Here is a 23,460-nt window from a genome sequence, read left to right as displayed (position 1 = left end):
CGTAGAAGATCAATCTACCACGACACCTCACAGTAATTCTCTGTGTGACAAGCTTCAGGCACTTCAATGCGATTGTGTGCTGTTACAAATGTAAATACTATTATTAAATCATACTTAATATACAATGTACATTCAGCAGGCCACCGACACCCTCATACCTCATTCATAACTTCCAGGCTCAATTACACAAACTTCTTGCTTGTCGGCCTCCCCAACTCCTCCCTCCATAGGATGTAGATCATTCAGAACTCTGCAGCCTGCGTCCTCTCCCGCACCAAACTCCGTGACCCTATCACCCCCATCCTCGCCCGACTCCACTGGTTTCCCATCACACAGAGGATATAATTCAGGATCCTGGTCCTCATCTTCAAAGCCCTCCATGGCCTTGCTCCCCCTAAGAACCTGCATGCTCCCTCCGCTCAGCAGGCTCCGGCCTGCTTTATGTCCCCTGACTTGCCCACCCCACCATTAGTGGGCGGGCATTCTGCCACTCTGCCCCCAGCCTCTGAAACTCCATCCTGCAGTCCCATCCGCCTCGCCCCCTCCCTTGCCTCCTTCAAAACCCATCTCAAGACCCTCCTCTTCAACCTTGCCTTCGGTCATCCTCCTTCCCCCCTTGCTCTCCACGCTCCCCGATTCCGACCCCCCCGCTCATGTTCGAAACACTGATTGTTCAGCGCCTTGGGACATCCTTCGGACGTGAAAGGCGCTATACAAATGTGATTTTGTTGTTGTTGTTGTACTGTATCATGTCAGTATCCCATCATCTCTACCTTTTCTCTATATCCCTCAACAGCATTATTTCCCAGCTCTCTAGCTAACTGCATTTTAAACATCCCAATTGATTATGGCAGCCAACAATTTCAAAATCTTCAATATGAAGAAACTTGACTTCAAAAGCTTATTATGTAAAACTACACCATTGTTAAGTGGTTTGAGAAGCTACCCCACATGAAGTGCGATATATAAATGCAAGTTCTTGTTGTACTATTAGCAAATTATTAAGAAGAAATAACAGAAAGCTACTGTCAGTTATAGACAGTTGTAAATGCAAACCTAATTACTTTATAGTATTAGCCAAAATTTCTGTCAAATAGCATGTTCTTCTCTTGGTTTGTTCCTGTTGATTACTAATTCAAACAAATCACAAATCTTGATGCTGTTTATTTATCAGTTCAAATTAATGATGGTATGTGGTAAATTATATCCATTCAATATCCTCCATGTCCCCCAACTTGCCTGCCCCACCCACCATTGGTGGACGGGCCTTCAGCCTTTCTGCCTCCACTCTGGAACTCCATCCCTGAATCCCTCACTCACCCCCTCACTCACCTTCTTCAAGGCCCATCTCAAACCTTTTCTCTTTGACCGTGCCTTCAGTCACACTCTCACCCCCACCCACTTACCCTCCACCCCTCCTACCCGCCACCTCTCTTACCTTCCACCCCTCTTGATTCCAACCCCCAGCTCGGATGCAAACCCTTAACTCTCCAGTGCCTTGGAATTTCAACGGGAAACATGCTATATAAATGTAATTTGTTGTTATTGTTGCCACTGAAGGTGTCAGAATAATTGGTCTATCATTTCCATCTTCATATTTCCCTTTGTTTTTGAACATTACTATCCCCAGTCTACAAGTGCAAGCCCAATGTTTGCTCAGTGTTTCCTAAAAATATTAACCAGACTCCCCTAATTTTTGAGCCCTTGAGGATTTAGGAAGATCCCACCTAACCTAGGCACCTTATAGATATTTAATTCATTTGAGTTTCCCTTAGAACACACACATTTTATTGAGGTATTCTTGTGTAAAGGAAATGCCACACTAAATAGAAGCCCTTGATTTGGGTCATTCAAGCCTATTGGATCTATACACTGTTCTACATGAATGTTTGCAATAGATTTATGGAAGAACCTTGTAAACAAACACTCTAGTCCACTAGACTGTAGACACCTGGTAAATTTGACATCAGTGAAATATGTCAGTGAGATGACCCCTGTAGAAGAAATCCTAATGTGAAATATATTCACTGTATCTATTTTTTGTGTGCTATTTTATGATGCTGCTTATAATTTTCCTCTATTTCAAGCTTTATTCAGGAATATCATTCCGTCTACAGTCCAGTGTTTAAATTAATCTGATGAACCAGACATGCTTGTTTGCTTGATATATTGCACAGTCTATTTAAAAGTTAAAACAAGATTTGTCTAAGAATCAAATTTAAATATTCTAAATATTAAGAACAGCAGTAGTTTTTAGAGTGACTTGCTCCCATCACCTTCTTTCAATTAGCTTGTAAAAGTCATTTACAAAGAAGGAGAAATAGGAAAAGTAACATTGTGCAGGTACCTTTTCTTATTGTAATGAACTACTGCCTGTGCAGCCCAATAAAGTGAATGCTGTTTCTTTAAAGCATCTGCACTTTCAGTTTGATGTGCATTCACTGGCTGTCAAAGGTAGAAAAGCTGTCTGGACAATTATGTAGCTGCCCTTTTCATCCTGCCAGCATGAAGACATTTAGAAAAATCAAGAAATGGCAGTACTAGTAATAATCCCTCCAAGACGATTTCAACCTTCACTTCATCCCCTCTGCTGACTTCTCCTCCCTTATCTCCTCCCTCAACCTCTCCCTCCACCTCGTCACCCATGTCCGTGGTCACCCCCTCGACCTGGTGATCACTCGGGGCTTCACCATCTCGAACCTCATCATCATCGACAAAGCAATCTCGGACAATCACTTCCCTTAACTCCTCAATCCCTCTCCCCACCGCCACCCAACCCACCTCCATCTCCTACCGCTCCTGGAAAAAAATCTCCCCCCCTCACCACCTCCCCCCTCGGCTGCCTTGGAGTCACCTGAACTTCTTCCCCTCTGAGCTTCCTCCCACAATGACCTATCTGCCTCAGTCATTCTTCTTCACAGCTCTCTCTCCTCCACTCTGGATTCCCTTGCTACAACAATATAGATCATAAAATCTATTTTTTTAAAAGTTAATCTAAGAAAATATTCTTATGACATTCTGCCTTTAAGAATCACTATATAAATAAACAATGCAAAAGGATATTTCTTATGTGAATCAACATTTTCACCTTTTAGATGGGATGCGAAAAAAAATCGGTCCCTTAGTAATTAAACTTGGCAACGTGGCTGCAAATGGGATGAAATATGACAGACTTGATATATGTTTTACCTTAATCTGAAGGTCTTCAGAGCTTTCAGAATCCATGTAGAGTTCAAGCAGCTTTGGCAGAACATTTGCCACAGCAACAGAACGAGCATGCTCTGGAGTGTGTCTCCCTATCTGCCCCAGGGTCCAAGCAGACGCAGCCTTAATGTGGTCTTCTGGTTCTTCTGTCAGGCAGATAGCCAACTGAGCCACCCCCTGAAGTGTTGATCAGAAGCAAACAGACATAGTCAGAGACACTGAATTTGAGAGGCTTACACTAATAAGCAATTTTAGAAAAAATACACCATTTTTATCCTAATGGCTGAGAAGCAGGCAGTTGTGTCCGTCAAAGCTGGCACTTTTTCAGTTAAAATATCAAGGATAGTGAAATCCTCAGTTTGAAGCACCATTACATATTATACAATCACTACTGTATTTTAAAGTGGAAAAATGCTCAGAAACTGAAAAGCAATTATAGACATTAAGGGAAAGTCACATCGCAACTTGAATCACAACTCTAAGCCCTTAAAGGGCACAAACATTTAATTTGTTCCATTAAAATAAAAAGAAATCAGCCTTCACTCTTAAATGTTTGCATACTTAGGAGAAGATCAAAGGCAGGTTTGTTTCCTAGATTAAAGCATTCAAGAACAAAGAAGGAAGCATTTTAGTAATTCAGAAAATACTAAATCCAGCTGAATTCCAAATTATTTTAATTAAAAAAATGCACTTCCTCTGAGGAAGTGTATGGGGCATCTCACTAGTTCTTTGTCTAACATCATACAATGAGCATTTATTCTGGCATTCTTAATATATTAAACTGCAATATTAGAAAAATAACTAATGAAGGAAAATTTGTATTAATATGTTTAAAATCATCTTTGAAACAATATAAAAATGTTACAATTGTCCACCCCTGGAATTTTCACTCAAAATAACTAGAATTTTTAATTTGTTCACTGTACCGTACCTTTAAGTAAAACTTCTGCCTATTCCTGAGGCAGCTATTATTCTATGTTTAACTTCTTCAAAGGCCATTTCAAACTCCCAAATCTTCATAACATTTTAACGTTAAAGCCGCAACTCGATTTTAATTCCAGATTTGTTTGAGGAATAAAGAAGCAAATACCGTATTCATAAAATTAGCTCATAAGTGAGTTAACACGTGATGATAAAGGCTTTTTTTCGTAGTGTATCTAATTCATTACTACTTTTGTGGCAAAATACAAATCATAAAGGCCTCTGTTTACATAGTGCTTCTTACCTCATTGCCCTAAACGTCTGGACTTCCCGCTTTCTATCCTTGTGTCTTGCCTACCCTCTTTCTGTCTTGCTTCAAATCCTACCTCTTGAAGTGAGCCTCCACCCACCCCACCCTCACCTTGATGTCCAACGCCTTCCCTGTAAAGCCCTCTGAGATGTAACCCTACACAAAGGGAGCTATTTAAGATTTATACACTGCCCTTTTAATTCTGTAATCTTGTTCAATCCAACCTAGATAATAAAATAAAAATGTGGACAATTTCAACCCAATTTGTAATGGACAAAAACCCAACAGCACAAAATAATTTATAAGTTTCTTTGAAAGGTCATTGATTGAGACACTTTGTTGGGCAGAGTACAAGTGGTTGAAATTCCAGTCAGCGTTACAACATCGCCTTTGATGAAGTTGACTGCTAATGGGATTTCCCCATAATAATCTTGTAATGCTAACTGAAATTTCAGACCAAAGGAGCTCTTCTCTGTGTAGCCTGCACTGTTCGGTGTATCAGTGACTAGCGGGCATCAATTTACGTTGGTTAGCAAATGAGCAAATTGGAAAGCTAGGAGAAATATTTTCATGCAAAGAGGGGTTAGGATATGGACTTGTCAGGACTGACAGTTGAGGCAGAATGCATATTAGCTTTTAAAATGGACCTGGATAAATATCTAAAAAGGAGTAAATTGAAGGGATATGGAGAAAGAGCAGGTAAATAGGACTGAAAGGATTACTCGTAAAATGTCAGGACAGCCATGATGAAATGGCATTCTTTTGGGCTGTAAATTTCTATGATTCTATAATTCTATACCTGGGAATGGTGACATTGAGTTCAACGTATGGAAACAAGTTTTATTCTCAATACTAACATTCATTACCTATTGAAAACTCCTTCGTAAAGATATAAGATTAAAATAATTCAAACTTCTTGTTAGTTTACATAACATGCAACTAGTGGTGCAGCTAAACGTTTTATAAACATATCTTCTTGAATATAGGACATGTGTTTGCATGTATATATAAGTTCTCAATCTTGGCTGGGAGGAGCACAAAAAGCGAGTGGAGACAAGATGGTTCCCCAAAGGGGAAAATGAAAAGTCAGCATGTATTTATAAAAAGATGGAAACGTTTTTGTGTGTTTGACATTTTGGAGTTTTTTTCCCGTAATATTATTTGTGTTAATGATCTTTCCCTCTTTATTATTTTTATATAATTCTGTATGAACCATTCTTGATCACAGATTCTGGCAGCTGGGAGGGATACTGAAAATCATAAGTTACTGACAACTCAATATCAGAGTTTAATCATGTGATACAAAGTGTGGGCTTGGAATGTGTGTTTGGAGTGGGGTGAAAATTATATTTTCTTTCTTCCTTCTCCTACCAATAAGACATCAGAACACAGCAACTTTACCACATATAGAACCCTGCCTAGAATTTACATTTTATTTTGGTGCAATCTACTGTATTATTTTCTTCTAATTAAAGTCCTTAAATTAAAGTCTTAATTGCTTTGACACTTCATGGAACTAAATTAAAAACAAAATATTTCTATTCACTGGAACAAAATAAATAAAATCAAGATTACTATAGAATTTATATTTGGAACCTCAATTCTTCTGGGAGTACTAACAACAAATCAATACACTGCACACCAATATGCTTCACAGCTAGTTTAATTTATAGTTCCTTTTCTGGGGCCTCATTGTAATGATAATAGGCAGATAATGAACCAGGCACTAACCTTGGAGACAATCACTGCCATTGCCAGGTTCTCCGAGTGAGCAGCAACATAGCCAAGCATCATGATACCAGGCAGTCTGACATTACCCCTGGAATCACCAATATAATCAATGACAGCAGCCACACCTCCTGTATTAACAATGAGCTGAGAGAGCTAAAGGAAGAAAACAAGATGGTTAGTCAGATTTTAATAAATAAAATATTACCTATATTTCAATACCGTGAAACAGTTTGTTCATATTATTTTAAATAGATGACATTTCAGCATTAGCTAAAGTTATTTTTGTGTATTTGTACTGTCCAATTAACCAACTCATTNAAAAAATGTTTTGTGTTACCCTTTAGCACAATGTCATCATTAATATATTTTGTAGCTCCAGCTAATCTGCTTAAACATTGCTCCCTGAGTTTCTCACAATATTACTCAATGAGAGTGTAAAATCATTATTCATAAATACTACATCAGCACAGTTGCTAATAGATTATTTACCACATGAACTAATTTGTCTACAATAATTGAATTATTGGTAATTATAGCAATTTAAGATACAGAGTAAATAATTATTTCACCAAATACTGTACATAAGTGTTTCAACCAATTGCTTCTCATTCAGATCTACCACTTTTCATACAATTTACAATAAAGTGCATGTGGTGTGTGTCTGGGTGGGGTAGGGAGGACACCTCACAACACTTTTGGTGATCTATTATGTTCATTTCCTTCAGGGCTACAAAACCGTCCTGCATCCAGTGAGGATCTGCCAGTTAAGTAACATCAAGCGATATGTTAGAAAGTAAAACAACTCAGAGGCAGCTAGAGACAAGTCAAATAAAAGTATTGCAGAAGCAAGATGAGAAGTGTCCATCTTAGCTGCAGATGATCTCTGTTGCCATGAAGAAAAATTATTTTCAGAAACACTTTCCCTTTCCACTGCCTTTCTCTATTGTCTATTTGAAATTTAAAAAAAACATAATTTTGATATATTACAATTATAACACATAAAGTATATAAAGACAATTCTATAAGTTTAAATACGATCATCCTCGGGGGTGTTCACGTTCCATTCCAGTCATGGAAAAACCCATGTTACAGTGGCATATATGGAATTCTCAAGTCTGAAATGAAACCTTCTAATCATGGTTATGGGTTTCCACGTGTATCAGACGCCCAGCTGACCACAAAATGATGTCACATCCTGATTGACTACTCAGAATAATGTGTGAAAACGTCTTATTTAATTATGAACTTATTTACATCAATAACATCATAAAACAAATCTGGATGGTAATTGTCATTCTATTAAATACCAGATGGTGACTCTGAGCATCTGTAATAATAAAATAATAATCTTTGCATTTGATAGAGCGCTTTTCACGTCTTCTAGACGTCTCAAAGTGCTTCACAGAATATACTGCAAAGTGAATTGACTGTGAATTTGTGGACGAAACGCGGCAGCCAATTAAGTACAGCAGTGTCCCACATACAGTCGTGGATTGAAGTGACCAATTAATTATTGTTTTATTTTCTTCAGGGATAATTTTCAGGAGTGTGGAGTAAGAAAACTTGCCCAAAGTTTCGCCCTGCCTACCATAACATATATTCCAGCTGCCTATGTAAACACCTCTCCTTATTTTAAAATCACAATTTTAATTTGTTAAAAACTATGTGTATTTTAGTGTATTCTATATTTTTGATATATCAAGGCTGTTTAGGTAGACTTTAAATATACCGTGGCACTTTTTGAAAAGAGAAGGGAATTGCTCCCCATGTTCTGGCCAACAGCCCATAGATAAAATTAATCATTCATTTCATAGCTGTTTTGGATCAATGCTGTGCATAAATTGACCGCTGAGTTTTCCTGAAATTATACAGTCACTACACTTAAGATAAATCCTGAGACGTCTCGACAACATGATGAAGCTAATTACCAAATGTAAGTATTATATGTATGTATATATAGTGCATTAATTATGAAAAATAAATGTAATTATCAAGTTGCCGTTTAATTATAGGAAAATCTCTATGAATATGCGCTCATCAGAACAAACTGTGTTAAGGCATAATCAGGCATACAGCACATTAAAGCCTATACTTTCAAAATTCAAAACTAGATATGAAGTTGTACCTTTATGTCCTAACTTCTGGCTCTGACCTACTCAATCTCCTTGGTCTCCCTCTCAAACTGAACAAATCAGTGTGCAACCTTGGCATCTGGTTCAATCCTCATCTCTCCTTTCACCCTCACATTCAGTCCCTAACCAAAAGTGATTTTCTTCACCTCTGCTGCATGGCTTTCCTCTTCCCTTACACGCCTTCTAGTCCTCCCACCTAGAATATTTAAATGCAAATCATTGCTCGTCTCCATAGCTCCACCATCCATAAGCACCAGTTAATCCAAAATTCTGCTGCCCACATTCTCATTCGCATGAAACTCTGCACAACCATCGCCCCAGGCTCCACTGGCCTGCCATTTTCCAATAGATTGACTTCACCCTCACCTACAAATCTCACCCTCACCTACAAATCTCTTCACATCCTACCACTTCCCTATCTCTCTGTAATCACCTCTTACCCCAGTCCTTTCTTTGCCCCTCCACTTAGTTAACTCAGGCTTACTGCTCGGCACCCATCCCTTCTACAATACCATCCTTGGCCAAACTTTCAACTATTGTGCCCCTAACTTCTGTAACTCCCTCCCTCTATCCCCCTCTCTCTATCAAGTCCTGGATGAGAGCTAACTTTCTATAGTTGAATGTCCACAAGTCCGAGGCCCTTCAGATTGGCTCCCGCCAGCGCTTTCACACCTCAGGCACTGACAACATCACCATCCAAGGATGCACATTCCTCCTCACATAGCCAGTTCAGAACCTTGGCGTCTTGTTTGACCCCCAACTGTCCTTTCTACTCCACATCGGTGCCATGACCCGCTCTGCCTTCCCCCATCTCTGCAATATCACCCGGCTCTGCCGCGGTCTCACACAGCTGGCCGCAGAGACCTTCAATTACGTATTCATAACATCCAGGCTCAACTACACGAACTCCTTGCTTGTCGGCCTCCCCATCTCCTCCCCCCATAGGCTGCAGATCATCCAGAACTCAGCAGCCCGTGCCTCCATCCACGCCCGACCCCCTGGATTCCCATCACACAGAGGATACAGTTCAAGATCCTGGCCCATAGTTTCACAGCCCTTCATGGCCTTGATTCCCCCCTACCTCTGCGACCTCCTAACCTCCTACCAACCTTCTACCAACTTGCCCACTCCCTCCGCTCTGCGGGCTCGGGCCTGCTTCACACCCCGGCTAAGCCCGCCCCACCATTGGCGGGTCAGCCTTCAGCCTCCCCATCCCAACCCCCAGCTCGGGTCCAAACCACTGATTGTCCAGCATCTTTGGACGTCCTCCCAACGTGAAAGGCACTATACAAATGTAATTTTGTTGCTATCTTTAAATCCTGTCTTAAAAACTACCTCTACAATTGTGCCTATGGTCACCTCTCCTTTCTCCTCCCCTTTGCTTGGTGTCGATCTCATCCTTGAAAATTACTCCAAGAAGTTATTCTAAATAAAGGGCGCTGTAAAATTACAAGTTACTATTGTTGTTAAAAAATCAATAATGAATGTCGCCTTTTGTTGAAGACTTAATATGTTAACTGTCTGACTGCAAAGGTAATCATTTGTTGCTTTAACTCTCAACAAAAAATTACAAATGGTAATAATTATTTGCTAATCACTGATTCTAAGGTAAAAGTACTACTTCTGTACTACTACTTTATCCTGGTTGATGGACAAAAATTTTGAAGTTCTAATGTTAACTGTCGCTCCACTTATACTCCTTTAGATTTTAAATATACATTTTTGAGGAAGGTAGAAACTGGTAGTTGAAAATATGGCGACATTTTAAAACACTATTTGTTGATATTAGATCAAGCATAATTGTACAATAAAAAATCCATATCATTAAATATAATGTACTTCAGTTTACCTAGTTTGTCTACATTTCAGCTTTTCCAGCAAGAATATTTAAAATGGGTGCGCAACAGAATTTGATTATATCAAGATGGATTTCTTCACCTGGTTTGTCTCAACTTCAACAACTCAACTTTAAACTGGAACAATAAAATTTTTAACAAATGTAAATTTAAAATCTAGTAGAAATCTGCGAATAGATTTAGCCTAAAACATTTTAATAATAAAATTACTATCCACTATGATTATTCTCTCAAACTATAAATAATAAAGCTACCACAGAGTGCTGAACATATGTTTTCTACAAACTAAATTAATGTTCCAATTTTTTATAATATGTATCACAAAATAATGGATTTAAAATACTATGCACTTCTTTATAATGAAGGCAGCATACAACTTCCAATGTAACCAGCGGATAAATAATTGCATGCCAACATGAAGCTCCGTCTGTGCAACATCTGTGAAAATCTTTCAACCACCTCACTGCACACTTAAAAATCTAATGCCTTTACCTCAGGAGTGTGCTTGGCAATTTCCCGAATTAGAGTTGCAACATTTTTTTTCACATATTCATCTGGGTCCTTTAAGCATGTTAGAACAGCCGGGAAAATTTCTGCTTCTACAACCATTTCTGCCAGGTCCACGGAATGTTTTGCCATCTGACTGAGAGCTGAAAACACCTGACGCTACAGAACAGAAGAAATAGTACAAGTCAAATCAACAAATAAAGGAACTAAATTCAATAAACCAATTACACAGAAGTTTATATGTGCAAAATGCCAAAAATCCACAAAACGGAAATGATAAAAGCAGCACAGTAGGGGCTTTCAAGTGCTTTGTACCAAAAGAATATCCGTCATATCCGATCAATTCTTAAATGGTATACTTTTTGTCTGTCAGAGAACTGAAAAAACAGACACATATAAACATGCTGTTTTAACAAAAGTGAGTTACTTTAACACTGAATGTAGTTATTTCATTTGAGCTTCTGTTTACTTTATGCATCCACTAACATCTATTTGATGTATTCACTTGTACAGATAAATAGTATGATTTTTGCAGTAAAAATGCTCACCTTCAGTTTAGCATCAGGATTCAGGATCATCTGAGCTAGATGAGCAATGGCCCCTGCATCCACCGCAGTCTGAGCAAGCTCTGGGGATTGTTTTGAGATATCACTGAGTGCAGAAGCTGCAATCCTTTTCAGTGCCACCTCTGGCTCCTGGATACAAAGAACCAAAAGAGGAACAGCTCCCGCATCCACCACTGCCTGTGACAATTCTGAGGGTCCAAGAAAAATAATTAAGTGAGTATGGATAGATGACCCTTGAGCCATTTTTCACCCTGTCAGATACAGCAAGAATAAAAAGAGGCACAGCCCGATCTCTGCTGCATCTGCATTTCAAATCAGCTGCCTGGCTTCATAGAGTATGTCGACTGATCCATAGCTAAAAGGACACAGGTCAAAGGATAGGCCCCATTTACATGTGGCATGTTCTTACGCAGATTGGATTGAAATGGTTTGTTATTCTGTTAGAAAAGAGACAAACAGACCTCAGCTGTTTAAATGATGACCTTTCTGCATCTTCAATAGGCACATGTTTTACACATGGAATACAACAAACAGAAGTGGCAAAATTAACTGCACTATAATTTAATACTATTAAGCCATTAGACACTCTGGGGTCCCCAAGCCTTGGCTCTTGCCAACCTGTGCCTAATGCTTTCCAGAATTAGGTAAGCAGGATACGTTCCTCAAGGGAGAGAGTGCGCATTCCATTCCAACAATCTATCTCTGGGATTTCCATGTGTAGATGGGATACATGGAAATCTCAGCTTGGTTTGCATACTCTTAAACATGGTGATGGGTTTCCACGTGTATCAGACACCCCGCTGACCAAACAAAAAAGTCATTTGAAAGATGCTGCCTGATCATTTTTTTAAAAAACCTTTACTAATAGGATGAATGACGTTAAGTAGTGTGCTATTTAATTTTTTTAGACACACAATAAAACATCCTTCTGAATTTGTCTCAATTAAACTGGGAAATGTGACAAAGAAAACCAGATGAACTCTTCTCAGTTCATATTTGTGAATCCTGTTTGAGGGTCCAATTTACATTTGCTTTCTTTCTCAATCAGGATTTTTTCTCTTTCTCTTCACAGATCCATAGACCTGCACTACCCTCTCCACTTTTACTTTCTTCTTCTTATGACTTTTAACTATTCTTCTTTGTCTCTCTCTTGCTAAATGTCAGAAACAAATTGTCTGCTTTCCCACATTCAAACACAGACCAGTGCACATCAGTACCATTAAACACATTGTGGTTTATGTTGCATGAATTAGAAGTTACTAAGAACTACTAAAACTAAGAGCAGACCTTTTAACACTATCTGAATAAAAGTTACATAAATGCAAGCCTTCAATTAAATTATTTATTTCATATGCTAAAGACGCGTAGCAGCAGTGCAGCTTAGAGCCATAGACTATAGTCAAAGCTTTTTGTTTAAAGGATCTGGCCATTACTTTGTTGAAAATTCTATAGAAAAATCTGTAATGAGATGTGAAGAGGAGAAAAATAAATCTATCAGTTTCCCCAGAAATACAGATCGCAAGGATTTTCATATCACATTAAATGTTCTGCAGTTGCATTTTCTGCTTCCTTGTAGCCGCAACACAAAAGCAACAATCAAAAAAATCCCCTTGCTCCTCTATCCCACCCTCCTCAGTAAAAAGACTGCTGATAGAGAAGGTTGCAGAAATCATTCAAAAGCATTCAAAATATATAGAGACAGTTTCCATTGTGAACTGAAAATCTATTCATATCAAATTTGCTTAAAGCTTTACTTTCATTGACTTTTAGAATGCATAGTGAATTGTAAAAGATTTCCATATCAGATGTCTGAATACAAAAATACAAATAGAAGTCCCGAGGGAGTCAGTTGACAACCGGAAAAATGCAAACACTGCACTGGTTTAGTTAGTGTCTTCCCAGAAGGTTTTGACAGCACAAGGACAAGCTCTCATTTAAAAGCCAGTTTTTCTATTTTGACCTATTGCTTGAGTGATTAGAAGCTGCATTAAGTTACTCTGTGGGCACTGAAGACTGCTATCTCTGTATTGAATGACTATCATTAAATGCTTCAGGAGTTTTATAGGCTGTTAACCACAATCACACAACTAAATAGAAGACACTTCTACAACAAAACACCAGCCACATTTTGGGGAAATGAGCACATTAAGAGTTCCTAGTATACACACATTTGAACTGAAGCCAGAGGAAGTTATTTTTCAAGACTGCTTAAAATCTGATAAAACATTTCTATACTATTGAGGTAACAATTTGGTATTCAGAAAAAAACATAAAAATGTCCACCTTCTGCAGTAAGAAGAAATTAAAAGTAACAATCTTTCTTGCTGTATAGATTTTTAATTTTTGATTTAGCAATATAATTTAGGAATTGCACTCTTAATCACTAACCAGCAATCCTGCAGATTTTGAACGAAGAAAGCATTAGATTTAAATAAAAAGCTTCCAATTATTAAATAGCCTCCTGTCACTTGCTGACACTGACAAATGAATAAATGTCACTTGGGTGAGGTAATGGAGAGTATCAAGCCCTCAACAAATGTAACCCAGTAGAAGTGGAGAGAAAAGTCAAATATTTTCAGCAGAAGAGGGGAAGACAGAAACACTGGGGGGGGTAGTAAAATTGGCAAGTGATAGAATATTGATATTCTGTAAACCAGATTATTGACTGAGATATACATTCACAGATAGATTTTATAGTAGCATTTTTGCCTCTGAGGCAAAAGGTTGAGGGTTGAAGCCCCATACTGAGACTTGAAATTCATGTCATATAGGCTGACGATCCAATGCAGTCCTGGGGATGTGCTGCATTGACGTCCTTCTGATGGGTTGTTAAACTGAGATCCTGTTCAGGTGGACGCTAAAGGATTTCATAGCACAATTCGAAAAGAGAATAGAGTTTCTCCTGGATCTTGGCCAATACAATCTCTCAAATAATTCTGGTTATTCATTTCATGGCTGTTTGTGAGACACTGCTGTGTGCAAGTTGACTAAGGCTTTGACACAAAACATTCAGAATATCTTGTGAAGTGCTTTGAGATGTCCTCCTGATGTGAAACCTGATACCAAATGTAAGGATTATTATAAAAAAGAAGGATCTCAGTTCAAATGACAAGATTTTTTTTCCTATCCACTTGGGTCCTAAAACTATATAATAATCAAAAAGACATGAGCATGTATTATCAAACTGTAAATAATTATTTTGATTTTATTGATGTTTTATCTCTTTGGGACACTACTCGCGTGTAGAGTGCAATATAAATGCAAGTTGTTGTTGTATCTCAGGAATATTTTCTAGTTTTTCACGATTAGTTTTGAAGTCATTTGTGCTGATAAGGATTTTTAAGGGATATATGTAGGTGAGGATGACAATTGATTTGCTGGGAGACAGGGAAACAGTGGGGCCTCGTGAGGATATTAACGATGTACACATGAAGACTCTTGCAAGTTGGACGTAGATAGATGAGCTGAAGCTTGTATAGAGTGGAGCTGGGGAAGCCAACAAGGTGGACATTTGAGGTCGAAACTAGAAATGACGAAGGCATGAATGAAGGTTTCGGTAGCCTTGGGCTAATTTGTAGCTTTAGTGGGGCTACTGAGTTTGATGTAAATTAACATGCACACGTTGAAATGACACATAACACTAACGCACTGAGCTAATGACTATAAAGGTGAAATTCGCAGTTGCTAAAACCTTTAGAAACAGACCAGCTAGTGGCTGTAATTCTTACTATCAACAACAACTTGCATTTATATATCACCCTTCACACGCATAGTGTCTCTGAGCAATAGTTAAGACATTGAATCCAAATGTACCATCTTATCCCACCAAGGTCTTTGAGGAATTATAATTACAAATATTTCTGTGTAGGAAAAGAAGATGATGTTCATGCTTCTTTACTCTGAAGGTTTTTAATGCTTGTCACATTTTACTAAAAAACATCAACCTATATAGGAATTCAGCAACATCGATTCCAACACCAAAAGCAAGAGTAACTGTGGGCTCCATTGTAACAACGAATAAGTAATGTGATTAACACAACCACTCTGCTATATTAGTATGCTGTGCAAAGCTTCTTAAACTTCTATTTTTGAAAAAAAATGTCAGTTTGCTATCAGTGTGCAAGGCTTAATTAGAGGCCATTAAATGCAGATGTTGACCAGAGAATTTGTACTTCACACATTATTTTGTGTCTGGCACATGTACATTATGTACATTTACGGAAGGCTCAGAAACCATACAGTTGTCGCATTCGGGCAGCACACATTAAGCTGCAATGTCACAAACACATGTGGGTCTGCAGGTGATTTTAAAATAAAAGCACATAGGCAGATTATGACATATCTTCCTCTACAAAGCCTTTGCAGCAGTTGCAAAGGTGAGGGTCAAGATGATAGTAGCAGAAGGCCAGCTGCAAGACTAGCAGACTTCATATCTTCAATACCATACTCTCTTGCGAGTGAAGTCTGAAGTCATGCATGAAAACTGGGGGAAATTGACAGTGAAGAAAAGTCCATTCTTATCATGTCTATTTGTAAAATGTTTAGAACAGATTTGAAGCAGGTTGAGGCTTTGCCAGCCTAATAAATCAGTTTCTTAGCCAACTGTGGAAAGCTGTGGCTGAAACATCTTCCCAGCTTGAAAGGCTATAAATGTAAATTGCATTCAGTCGCCTTCAACTTGAGGAAGCCAACTGGAGGGAAGAATCATGAACAACAACAACAAAATTACATTTATAGAGCACCTTTCATGTCGGAAGGACGTCCCAAGGCACTGGACAGTCAGGGGTCAGGACCCGAGCATGGGGGAGGGGTGGGGTAGGAGTGAGGGAAGTCAGAGAGGTGGGAGGGTAACCGAAGGCACGATCGAAGAGGAGGGTCTTGAGACCGGCCTTGAAGGAGGCAAGGGAGGGAGCGAGGCAAAGGGACTGTGGGATGGAGTTCCAGAGTGTGGGGGCAGAGAGGCTGAAAGCCCGGCGCCGATGGTAGGGCAGGTTGGTAGGGAGTCAGCAGGTCAGAGACGTAGGAGGGGACAAGGCCATGGATGGGCTTGAAAGTGAGGACAAGGATCTTGAATTCGATCCTCTGAGGGATGGGGAGCCAGTGGAGTCGGGCGAGGGTGGGAGTGATGGGGTGCGCAAGAGTACACAAGCTGCAGAGTTTTGGATGATCTGCAGCTTGTGAAGGGAAGAGTTGGGAAGGCCGGAGTTTCCATAATCGAGCCTTGATGTAACGAATGCGTGGGTGAGGGTCTCGGCTGCCTGAGGGGTGAGGCAGTGGCGGAGTCTGGCCATGTTGCGGAGGTGATGGTAAGCAGTGCCGGTCATAGCCCGGATGTGGGGGAGAAAGGACAGTTCAGGATCAAACAAGCCGCCCAGGTTCCTGACTGGCTTAGTGAGGTTGAATCTGCAGCCACGGATGCTGATGCTGCCAGCGCCAGAGGTGCGGAGGTGCTGGCGCTAGCCGATCAGGAGGGCCTCGGTCTTGCTGTCGTTCAGTTGGAGAAAGATGTCTCTTATCCAGGACTTGATGTCAGACAATCAGTCAGTCAGGACGCCAGTAGTCCTGGAGTTGAGGGTGGAGGTAGAGAGATAGAGTTGGGTGTCACCGAATACATGTGGAAATTTACCCCATATCTGCGGATGACGTCACCAAGAGGGAGCATATAGATATAGATGAGGAGGGTTCCGCGGACAGAGCCCTGAAAACGCCGCATGAGACGGTGCGGAGGCTAGAGGAGAAGCCGTTTGCTAAGACGAAGTGGAGGCAGCGTGAAAGGTAGGAGTTGAACCAGTCAAGGACAGAACCTGAAATACTGGGATTTGAAATTAGTTAATATCGTTCCTTCTTTGCAATTAATAGAAGAAAGATCAAATCCAAAGCTGCACATAATGTCCCTAAGCTAATAATTGTCTAGGTGGATGTTCTGATTGTACTAGATAAACCTTTCCGATGCATCCTCTGCTTGCAATGCGAGTGCTCTAACCAACACGCAATCAGGCTCCACATATGCAAGCCAAATATGTAGTTACTACTAAATCTTGTGAGATGTCTCAATAATCATGATAAGATCCTATGTCACAAAATGCATTGCAAGGATTATTATTATACTTGTATTATCTTTTTTATAGCATTGGGTGGAATTTATCAACATGTGTTCCACAAGCCTTATTCAGCATCCTAGCTGGAAAAGCAGAGAGAAAGCTGGCAAGGCAGTGCTCTCAAAGGAAAGCAATGTGGTTTTAGCTGGCGAAACTCCAGCAGTATCTCAATGCACACTCTGGGATCCCTAGGCCTTGCTTCTTGCCAGCTTGTGCCTAATGCTCTCCAGAATTAGGTAAGTAGGATGCATCACCTCCAGGGAAAAAAAGTGCATTCAATTCCAAGTGTGTGGGGGATGCATCAAACTCTCAATTTGGTTTAGATACCCTTAGGTATAGTGATGAGTTTCTGCTTGACACCCGGCTGACCAAAACAAAAAGCAGGTTGTTCTTGTGGCAGCTTGTGTGATGCATGTGTTTTTCATAAGGGCAAAGAGAGCAGGATACCTTTTAATTGTGCCCAAGACATCATAATGTGGGTATTCATAGGTATCCTTGATATTTCAACTTGCCAGCCTACTGTGATCCCTCCCTCTTGTAAGGTTGCTATGGTTATGGCTTGTTGAACCTGTCTAAGTACCTGCTTGTGTGCAACTCTGACTTTTCATTGCCTGATTGGCTTAGCTGTGAGCCACAGCATTAAACGCTGAAAGATGAACGTTGCATTACCCAAAATATGTTTTATGTCTGCAATACGACTGTACTGCACACCAACGCAAAAAAAAACAGCCTTTACTCTTCCTTTTGCTCAACGACTGGAATTTTGACTCCCAAATGACCAACTTCATTAAAAAAAAGCCTTTAAATAACTCATGAAATACAATTGAGGGCAATGCTCAAAGTCAAAAGATGTTATCGTATTATTTTGAAGCCCAGTCACTTTTGCTTTCACTTTGTACTCGAATTATTAAAAAATTGCAGAAGAATTAACTGGTTAGATTACTTTTGCTTCTCCCAGTTGGAATTTGTTTTGTACGTACATACATGCTTTTTAAATAGAAACAGTCGATTAAAAGAATGTCAAATGCTTTTTGCACAGGCAGTAATTTGTACATTTAGGTTCCCTACTTTTAGAGAAATATTCATTTAGTCAATTCAATAGTCATAAAACACATAACACACAGATCACCTTAACAGATGAGTGGTTTAGACTTCAATAATATACATCCTGGCCTCCAGCTTTTCTGCTTCACATTAAGCAATTATAAATAATTTAATTCATTCCCTGAATATATATGAAACATGTATATCATCAAAATTAGCACAGGTATGTAAAAACAACCTGCTAAAACATATTATTTTCGTTTTTAATTCAGAATGGCTCTCTTCTGTCTTTCACACCTTCTCCATTCATTTCTTTTATTGTTTTATTTTGTCTATCTGCCTCTGATCTTTCAAGACCACCTCTACAGCTTGGTACTGATCCTATTGACTACCTTGCTAAGCATAAGCCAATTGCTTCTTATTACTCACTTCCAAAGGAATCCAGTTTCTCAGTGCCATTTAAATCCAAATTCAATTCTGTAGGCCTGCTCTAAATAGACATTAAGGCCAAAAATTTGGGAAACTAACATTCAGCTAGTACTTGAGTATAGACGGTCGTCCTGTGTAAATTTTCGCACTTAGATGTTAACACAAGAAAATTGCAATTTTTCTCTGCCATGATCAAAATCACACAGCAAGACCGTAGCCAATCAGCAGCCATCTTCAGAATGGGGCAGTGACCTTGGTTCAACAGCACATTGAGGTGATAACTGCTGTCTGGACAGATTTGCCATATATAAATGCTGGTTTGAATAGGAAATAGAACTGCAATCGTGTCAGTAAGAAGTTCTAGACCCGTGAGCAGGAGATGGCTAAGATTGAGTTGTTGGAGCCAGATGGTCCCGGCTGAAGATTGGAGTTCAGATTGCCAGCAGATCAGCCAAGCTTTCAATTTGCTGAAGGTAAGCGCAAACATAAGATCAACAGAAAATGACCGAGTCTATGGCACAATTTTAAAATGATCCCACATTATTGCATGTCTTCCCAGAAATGGGAGACTGTCAATGGTTTCCTCTCAGAGGATGTGCAAAATGATGGGTTTCCACACTGTTTATACATCTGGATGACCAAAAGAAAATTCTCAGAACAGTCCACCAACTAGAGGCAGCTTAGAGACAGATACCATACCTAACATTTTATGGTGGAGGAGATTGCTCCATTCTTCCCCATCCCAGAGGGAGAGGAGGAGTTTGGGGTTATTTGAAACAACAGTTCACCAGGTACTAATTTTCATTTAGTTGCACCTCATGGAATACATGCTGTGGAAAATCTGAATAATGATGGTCAACAGGGAAGGTTTGCTTTGTTAATGAAGTTTCCACATGAAGTTTCAGCTCCTTGCGGTCTGTCCTCTTATATCTAAACAGCAACAGCATTATCAACATTTATAAGGAGAATGTCACTACCGTTCACTAGAAGAGGAGGAGGAGAAAGAAGAACAACAAAAACAACTTGCATTATTATAGAGCCCTTCAAGCGGGACAGCGTCTTGGAGTGTTTAACGGTGGCGGAGCATGGCGCCGAGCCAGGGGTATGAAGTCAGTCATGATCTAAAAAGGGGAAGGAGGGGCCAAGGCAGAGTGATTGGGAGAGAGTTCCAAAGCTCGGGGTGTAGTGGCTGAAAGCACGGCCAACGATGGTGGAGAGAAAGGGACGCTTAACAGTAGTGGCTGTTACATGCTCCAAGACGCTGCCCGGGTGAAGGACACTATAAATCCAAGTTGTTGTTGCAGTGTGCCGTGAAGTGACTGTGTACTTTGTAGCCGAATGCGATTTACGCACCATGAACAGTATCCTACAAACAGCCATGAAACAAAAATAAACAATTTTAGATGGGAGATTGTTGACGAGGACACTGGGAGAAACTCACTTCTCCTTTCAAACAGTCAAGGATCTTTAATGTTCATTTGCTCAGGTATTTGGAACCTCAAGCGAGCGGGCCAGCTGCACATGTGCAATGGTTTGGGTCCACAGTGCAACTACTACTATACAAACAAATTTATGCTACGCTGAAGCATGTCATAGCGGGGCTGCATTGTGGTTATTTTTAAAACTAAGAGTGGGGATGCATTTTTTTTTAAAAATGTGAATGCAAGTTAAAGGACAATAAACTAGTAAATCAGATTTTGGATTCAAAGTTAAATTGTACTAATTCTTAGACACTTCCAAACACATACTTATTTTCATAAGAAATTATATTGTCAAACATCTTGGCTGAAGGAGACATTGAGTCCAACAACAACTTGCATTTATATAGTGCCCCTCATGCAGGGTAGCGTCCCAGAGCGCTTTGAGGAAGGTCAATAAACCTAATATCAAATTAGCAGAAACCCACTTTTTAACACAGGGTTTTTAACAATTGTATAATATTGACTAATGCCCTGATTCTCTGTGTGTGTTAAAGCAAAACACCTTGTTATGCATTTATCATGAAAACATAAAATTATTAAAGTAAGATCAAGATGAAATCTCATTACAGTTTAAAAGTTACAACAGCAATTGTAACAATTACACAGAGCTGCCATTTATTCGGCAGAGTAATTGTTAATACTGTTCATTCAAACCTGGGAAAATTCCACTCGCCAAGTAGCCTGGAGCAATTAACTTTGCATCTCTGGCAAGCTAAGAAGCAAAGCAACTGAGAGCTCAGAAATAGTATCAAAACATGTTTACTGCTCCACCTTCAATTCTTTCTTGCTGCATCTAACTCATTTTGGCTTTCTCTACCGACTTTACATCACTGAGTTGCTGCATATATTTTTTAGAATGTTTACTCTTGTTAAACATCAATGTTTTATGGCAATAAAATATTGAAAATGAGTCTGACATTGTTTCTGCATTTTTTAAAATACATAATGCTCCCGCAAATCTAAAACAGTTTGTTCTTGTTTGTTCACCATGATCAGATCAAAAAACAGACTTTTTTAATCACCTGCTTGTAATTTTTAACAACTTTAACAGAACCCCTTCAGGGGAAGCTATTTTAACAGTGAGCTGGTTGGTATTAATGACATGCACAATCTAAACAAAACGAATCAGATCAACTTGCACTAACTTAATTGTATTCCAGAAAGCATAGCATTTATCTTTTAAGGGTTTGGGGCAATTAATCCTTGAAGTACTCAATGTACAGAAGTTTATTGCATTTAATTTTCAAGGACCTTACTTCAATCCAGGTTTTCACTATCTTCTTAAATATGAAAATATTATCAAGTTGCAGGAAGAGATTGTCTTTTTTCCCATGAGAGCATATGTGCAAGATTGTTTTAGGTTCATCAAGAATAATAAATTGTTCACTTGTTTTACATACATTGAAAACAGCCCAGTACTTCCTGCAACAAGACCTTAATATTTTACCTAATTTGCTTAGACTTTATTTCTGAAATGTGGCAAGGCCACGTTGGGATATTGTTGGCACTTTTTAAGAACATCATTATGATGGTTGTAATCACGGGCAAAAACAACAATAATAACTTGCATTTATATAGCGCTCTTCACGCGGGGTAGCATTCCGGAGTGCTTGTAACAAACTTTTTACTCACAGCTAGACCTCCATAAATAACAAACAAAAGTGGAAGAGATAAATCTGGTCAATCCAAGTGTTAATACCAGATTCAAATAGACAGGCCAGTGATATTAAGCAGACAGGTCTTTCAGATATCTGGCAAAGGCACAATGGGCCGAATGACCTCCTGTGCTGGAAAATTCTTATTCTATCTATTGAAATACCTGGTTCAATGTGAACTGCCTCATTTATATGAACATTTCCACTGATTTCAGTTTCAAACAGTTTGCATAGAATTGTTGCACTTTTAATAAGATACTTTTTTTATTTTAAAGGTTTATCCAGAATATGAAATTTTAAGCAGAGGTACTCTTTTTAGACTTTATTTTAAAAAGTAGTTCCAAGGTTATTAGAGTAGGCACCTATTAGCACATTCTGTTCAAAAACCTTTGAAAAACAAAAGGTCAAAAAAAAATGAATCCAATTACCTTTATGAATAATGCTGCTTTAAATAACCAGAAGAAAAAATAGCACTAATTCATCCAATGGGGGCACTTTAAGTGACTTCTAGAGATATCAAATTGCATTAGGATCCAAGGATGTTCACACAAAGTCAAACTTAGGCTGTGAACAGACCAGTACAGTAAACGTGTTTCACAAGTACACCACACTTTAAATTTTTGGGTTTTTAAAAAGTGTTTTTACATTGGAGTCAATTTAGAAGCTCATTTGATATTTTGCATATTGAATAACACAAATGTCCAGGTCCATTTGGTGCTCTATACATTAAATGAACCACTAAATTGAACCCATTGGTGGTCGGGCATTCAGCATCTCTGCCCCATACTCTGGAATTCTATCGTGCAATCCCTCCACCTCATCCCTTCTCTTACCCCCCTTCAAGTCCCATCTAAAGACCTTCCTCTTCGACCGTGCCTTCTGCCACCCTCCCATCCCACCTTACCCTCCACCACTCCTGACCTCAACTCCCAGCTCAGGTCCAAAACCCACTGATTGTCCAGCGCCCTGGGACGTCTTTCCAACGTGAAGGGCGCTATATAAGTGTAATTTGTTGTTGTTGTTATTGTCGTTACCGCAATATTGGCTGCCTTCACTATCACTTCTCCCCCTGAGGTGCTGAAACCTTCATCCATGCTTTCATCAGCTTCAGGCTCGATTATTCTTATAACAGTCAGCTCGCTGGGTTCCCCAACTTCTCCCCACACAAACCATCCACAACTGTGCAACCTATGTCGTCTCCTGCACCAGGCTCTGCAGCACATCCTTATTTGGATCCAATGGCTCCCCATCTCCCAATGGATTGAATTCAAGTTTCTTGTCTACACTTTCAAGTGCCTCCATGGACTCGCCCTACGTCTGCCACTGTACTAGGTACTCCCTCCCTCTGCTTAGCAAACACCAGCCTGTTTTATATTCCCTCTCTACCCTCCCAACCCGCCACCCTTCCATCGATGGATGAGTCCCTCCACCTTCAAAACCCATCTAAAACTTTGTTCTTGAACCATGCTTTCCCATCTCCTACTCAACTACCTCCCAGTTTGAGCTTCCAGCCAGTTGTATGAATC

The 23,460-nt window shown here is 39.5% G+C and overlaps 1 protein-coding gene across 4 annotated transcripts in view; it reads right to left on the bottom strand.

Annotated features, from left to right (window-relative positions):
• spag6 (sperm associated antigen 6) overlaps positions 1-23,460 on the bottom strand; it is a 74,691-nt gene that overhangs the window by 18,276 nt on the left and 32,955 nt on the right. For all 4 annotated transcript variants that reach the window (XM_042345302.1, XM_042345303.1, NM_001292438.1 and 1 more), the window contains 4 exon segments: positions 11,210-11,415; positions 10,647-10,820; positions 6,167-6,319; positions 3,190-3,381 (listed from right to left, as the gene is read on the bottom strand). In XM_042345302.1, the coding sequence (XP_042201236.1) occupies positions 3,190-3,381; positions 6,167-6,319; positions 10,647-10,820; positions 11,210-11,415 (725 nt within the window).

This window comes from Callorhinchus milii, unplaced genomic scaffold (genome assembly GCF_018977255.1).
Source record: "Callorhinchus milii isolate IMCB2004 unplaced genomic scaffold, IMCB_Cmil_1.0 Scaffold2, whole genome shotgun sequence".
NCBI lineage: Eukaryota > Metazoa > Chordata > Chondrichthyes > Chimaeriformes > Callorhinchidae > Callorhinchus > Callorhinchus milii.
The sequence above is the reverse complement of the archived record's forward strand: the minus strand, read 5'-3'. Positions and strand labels throughout refer to the sequence as shown.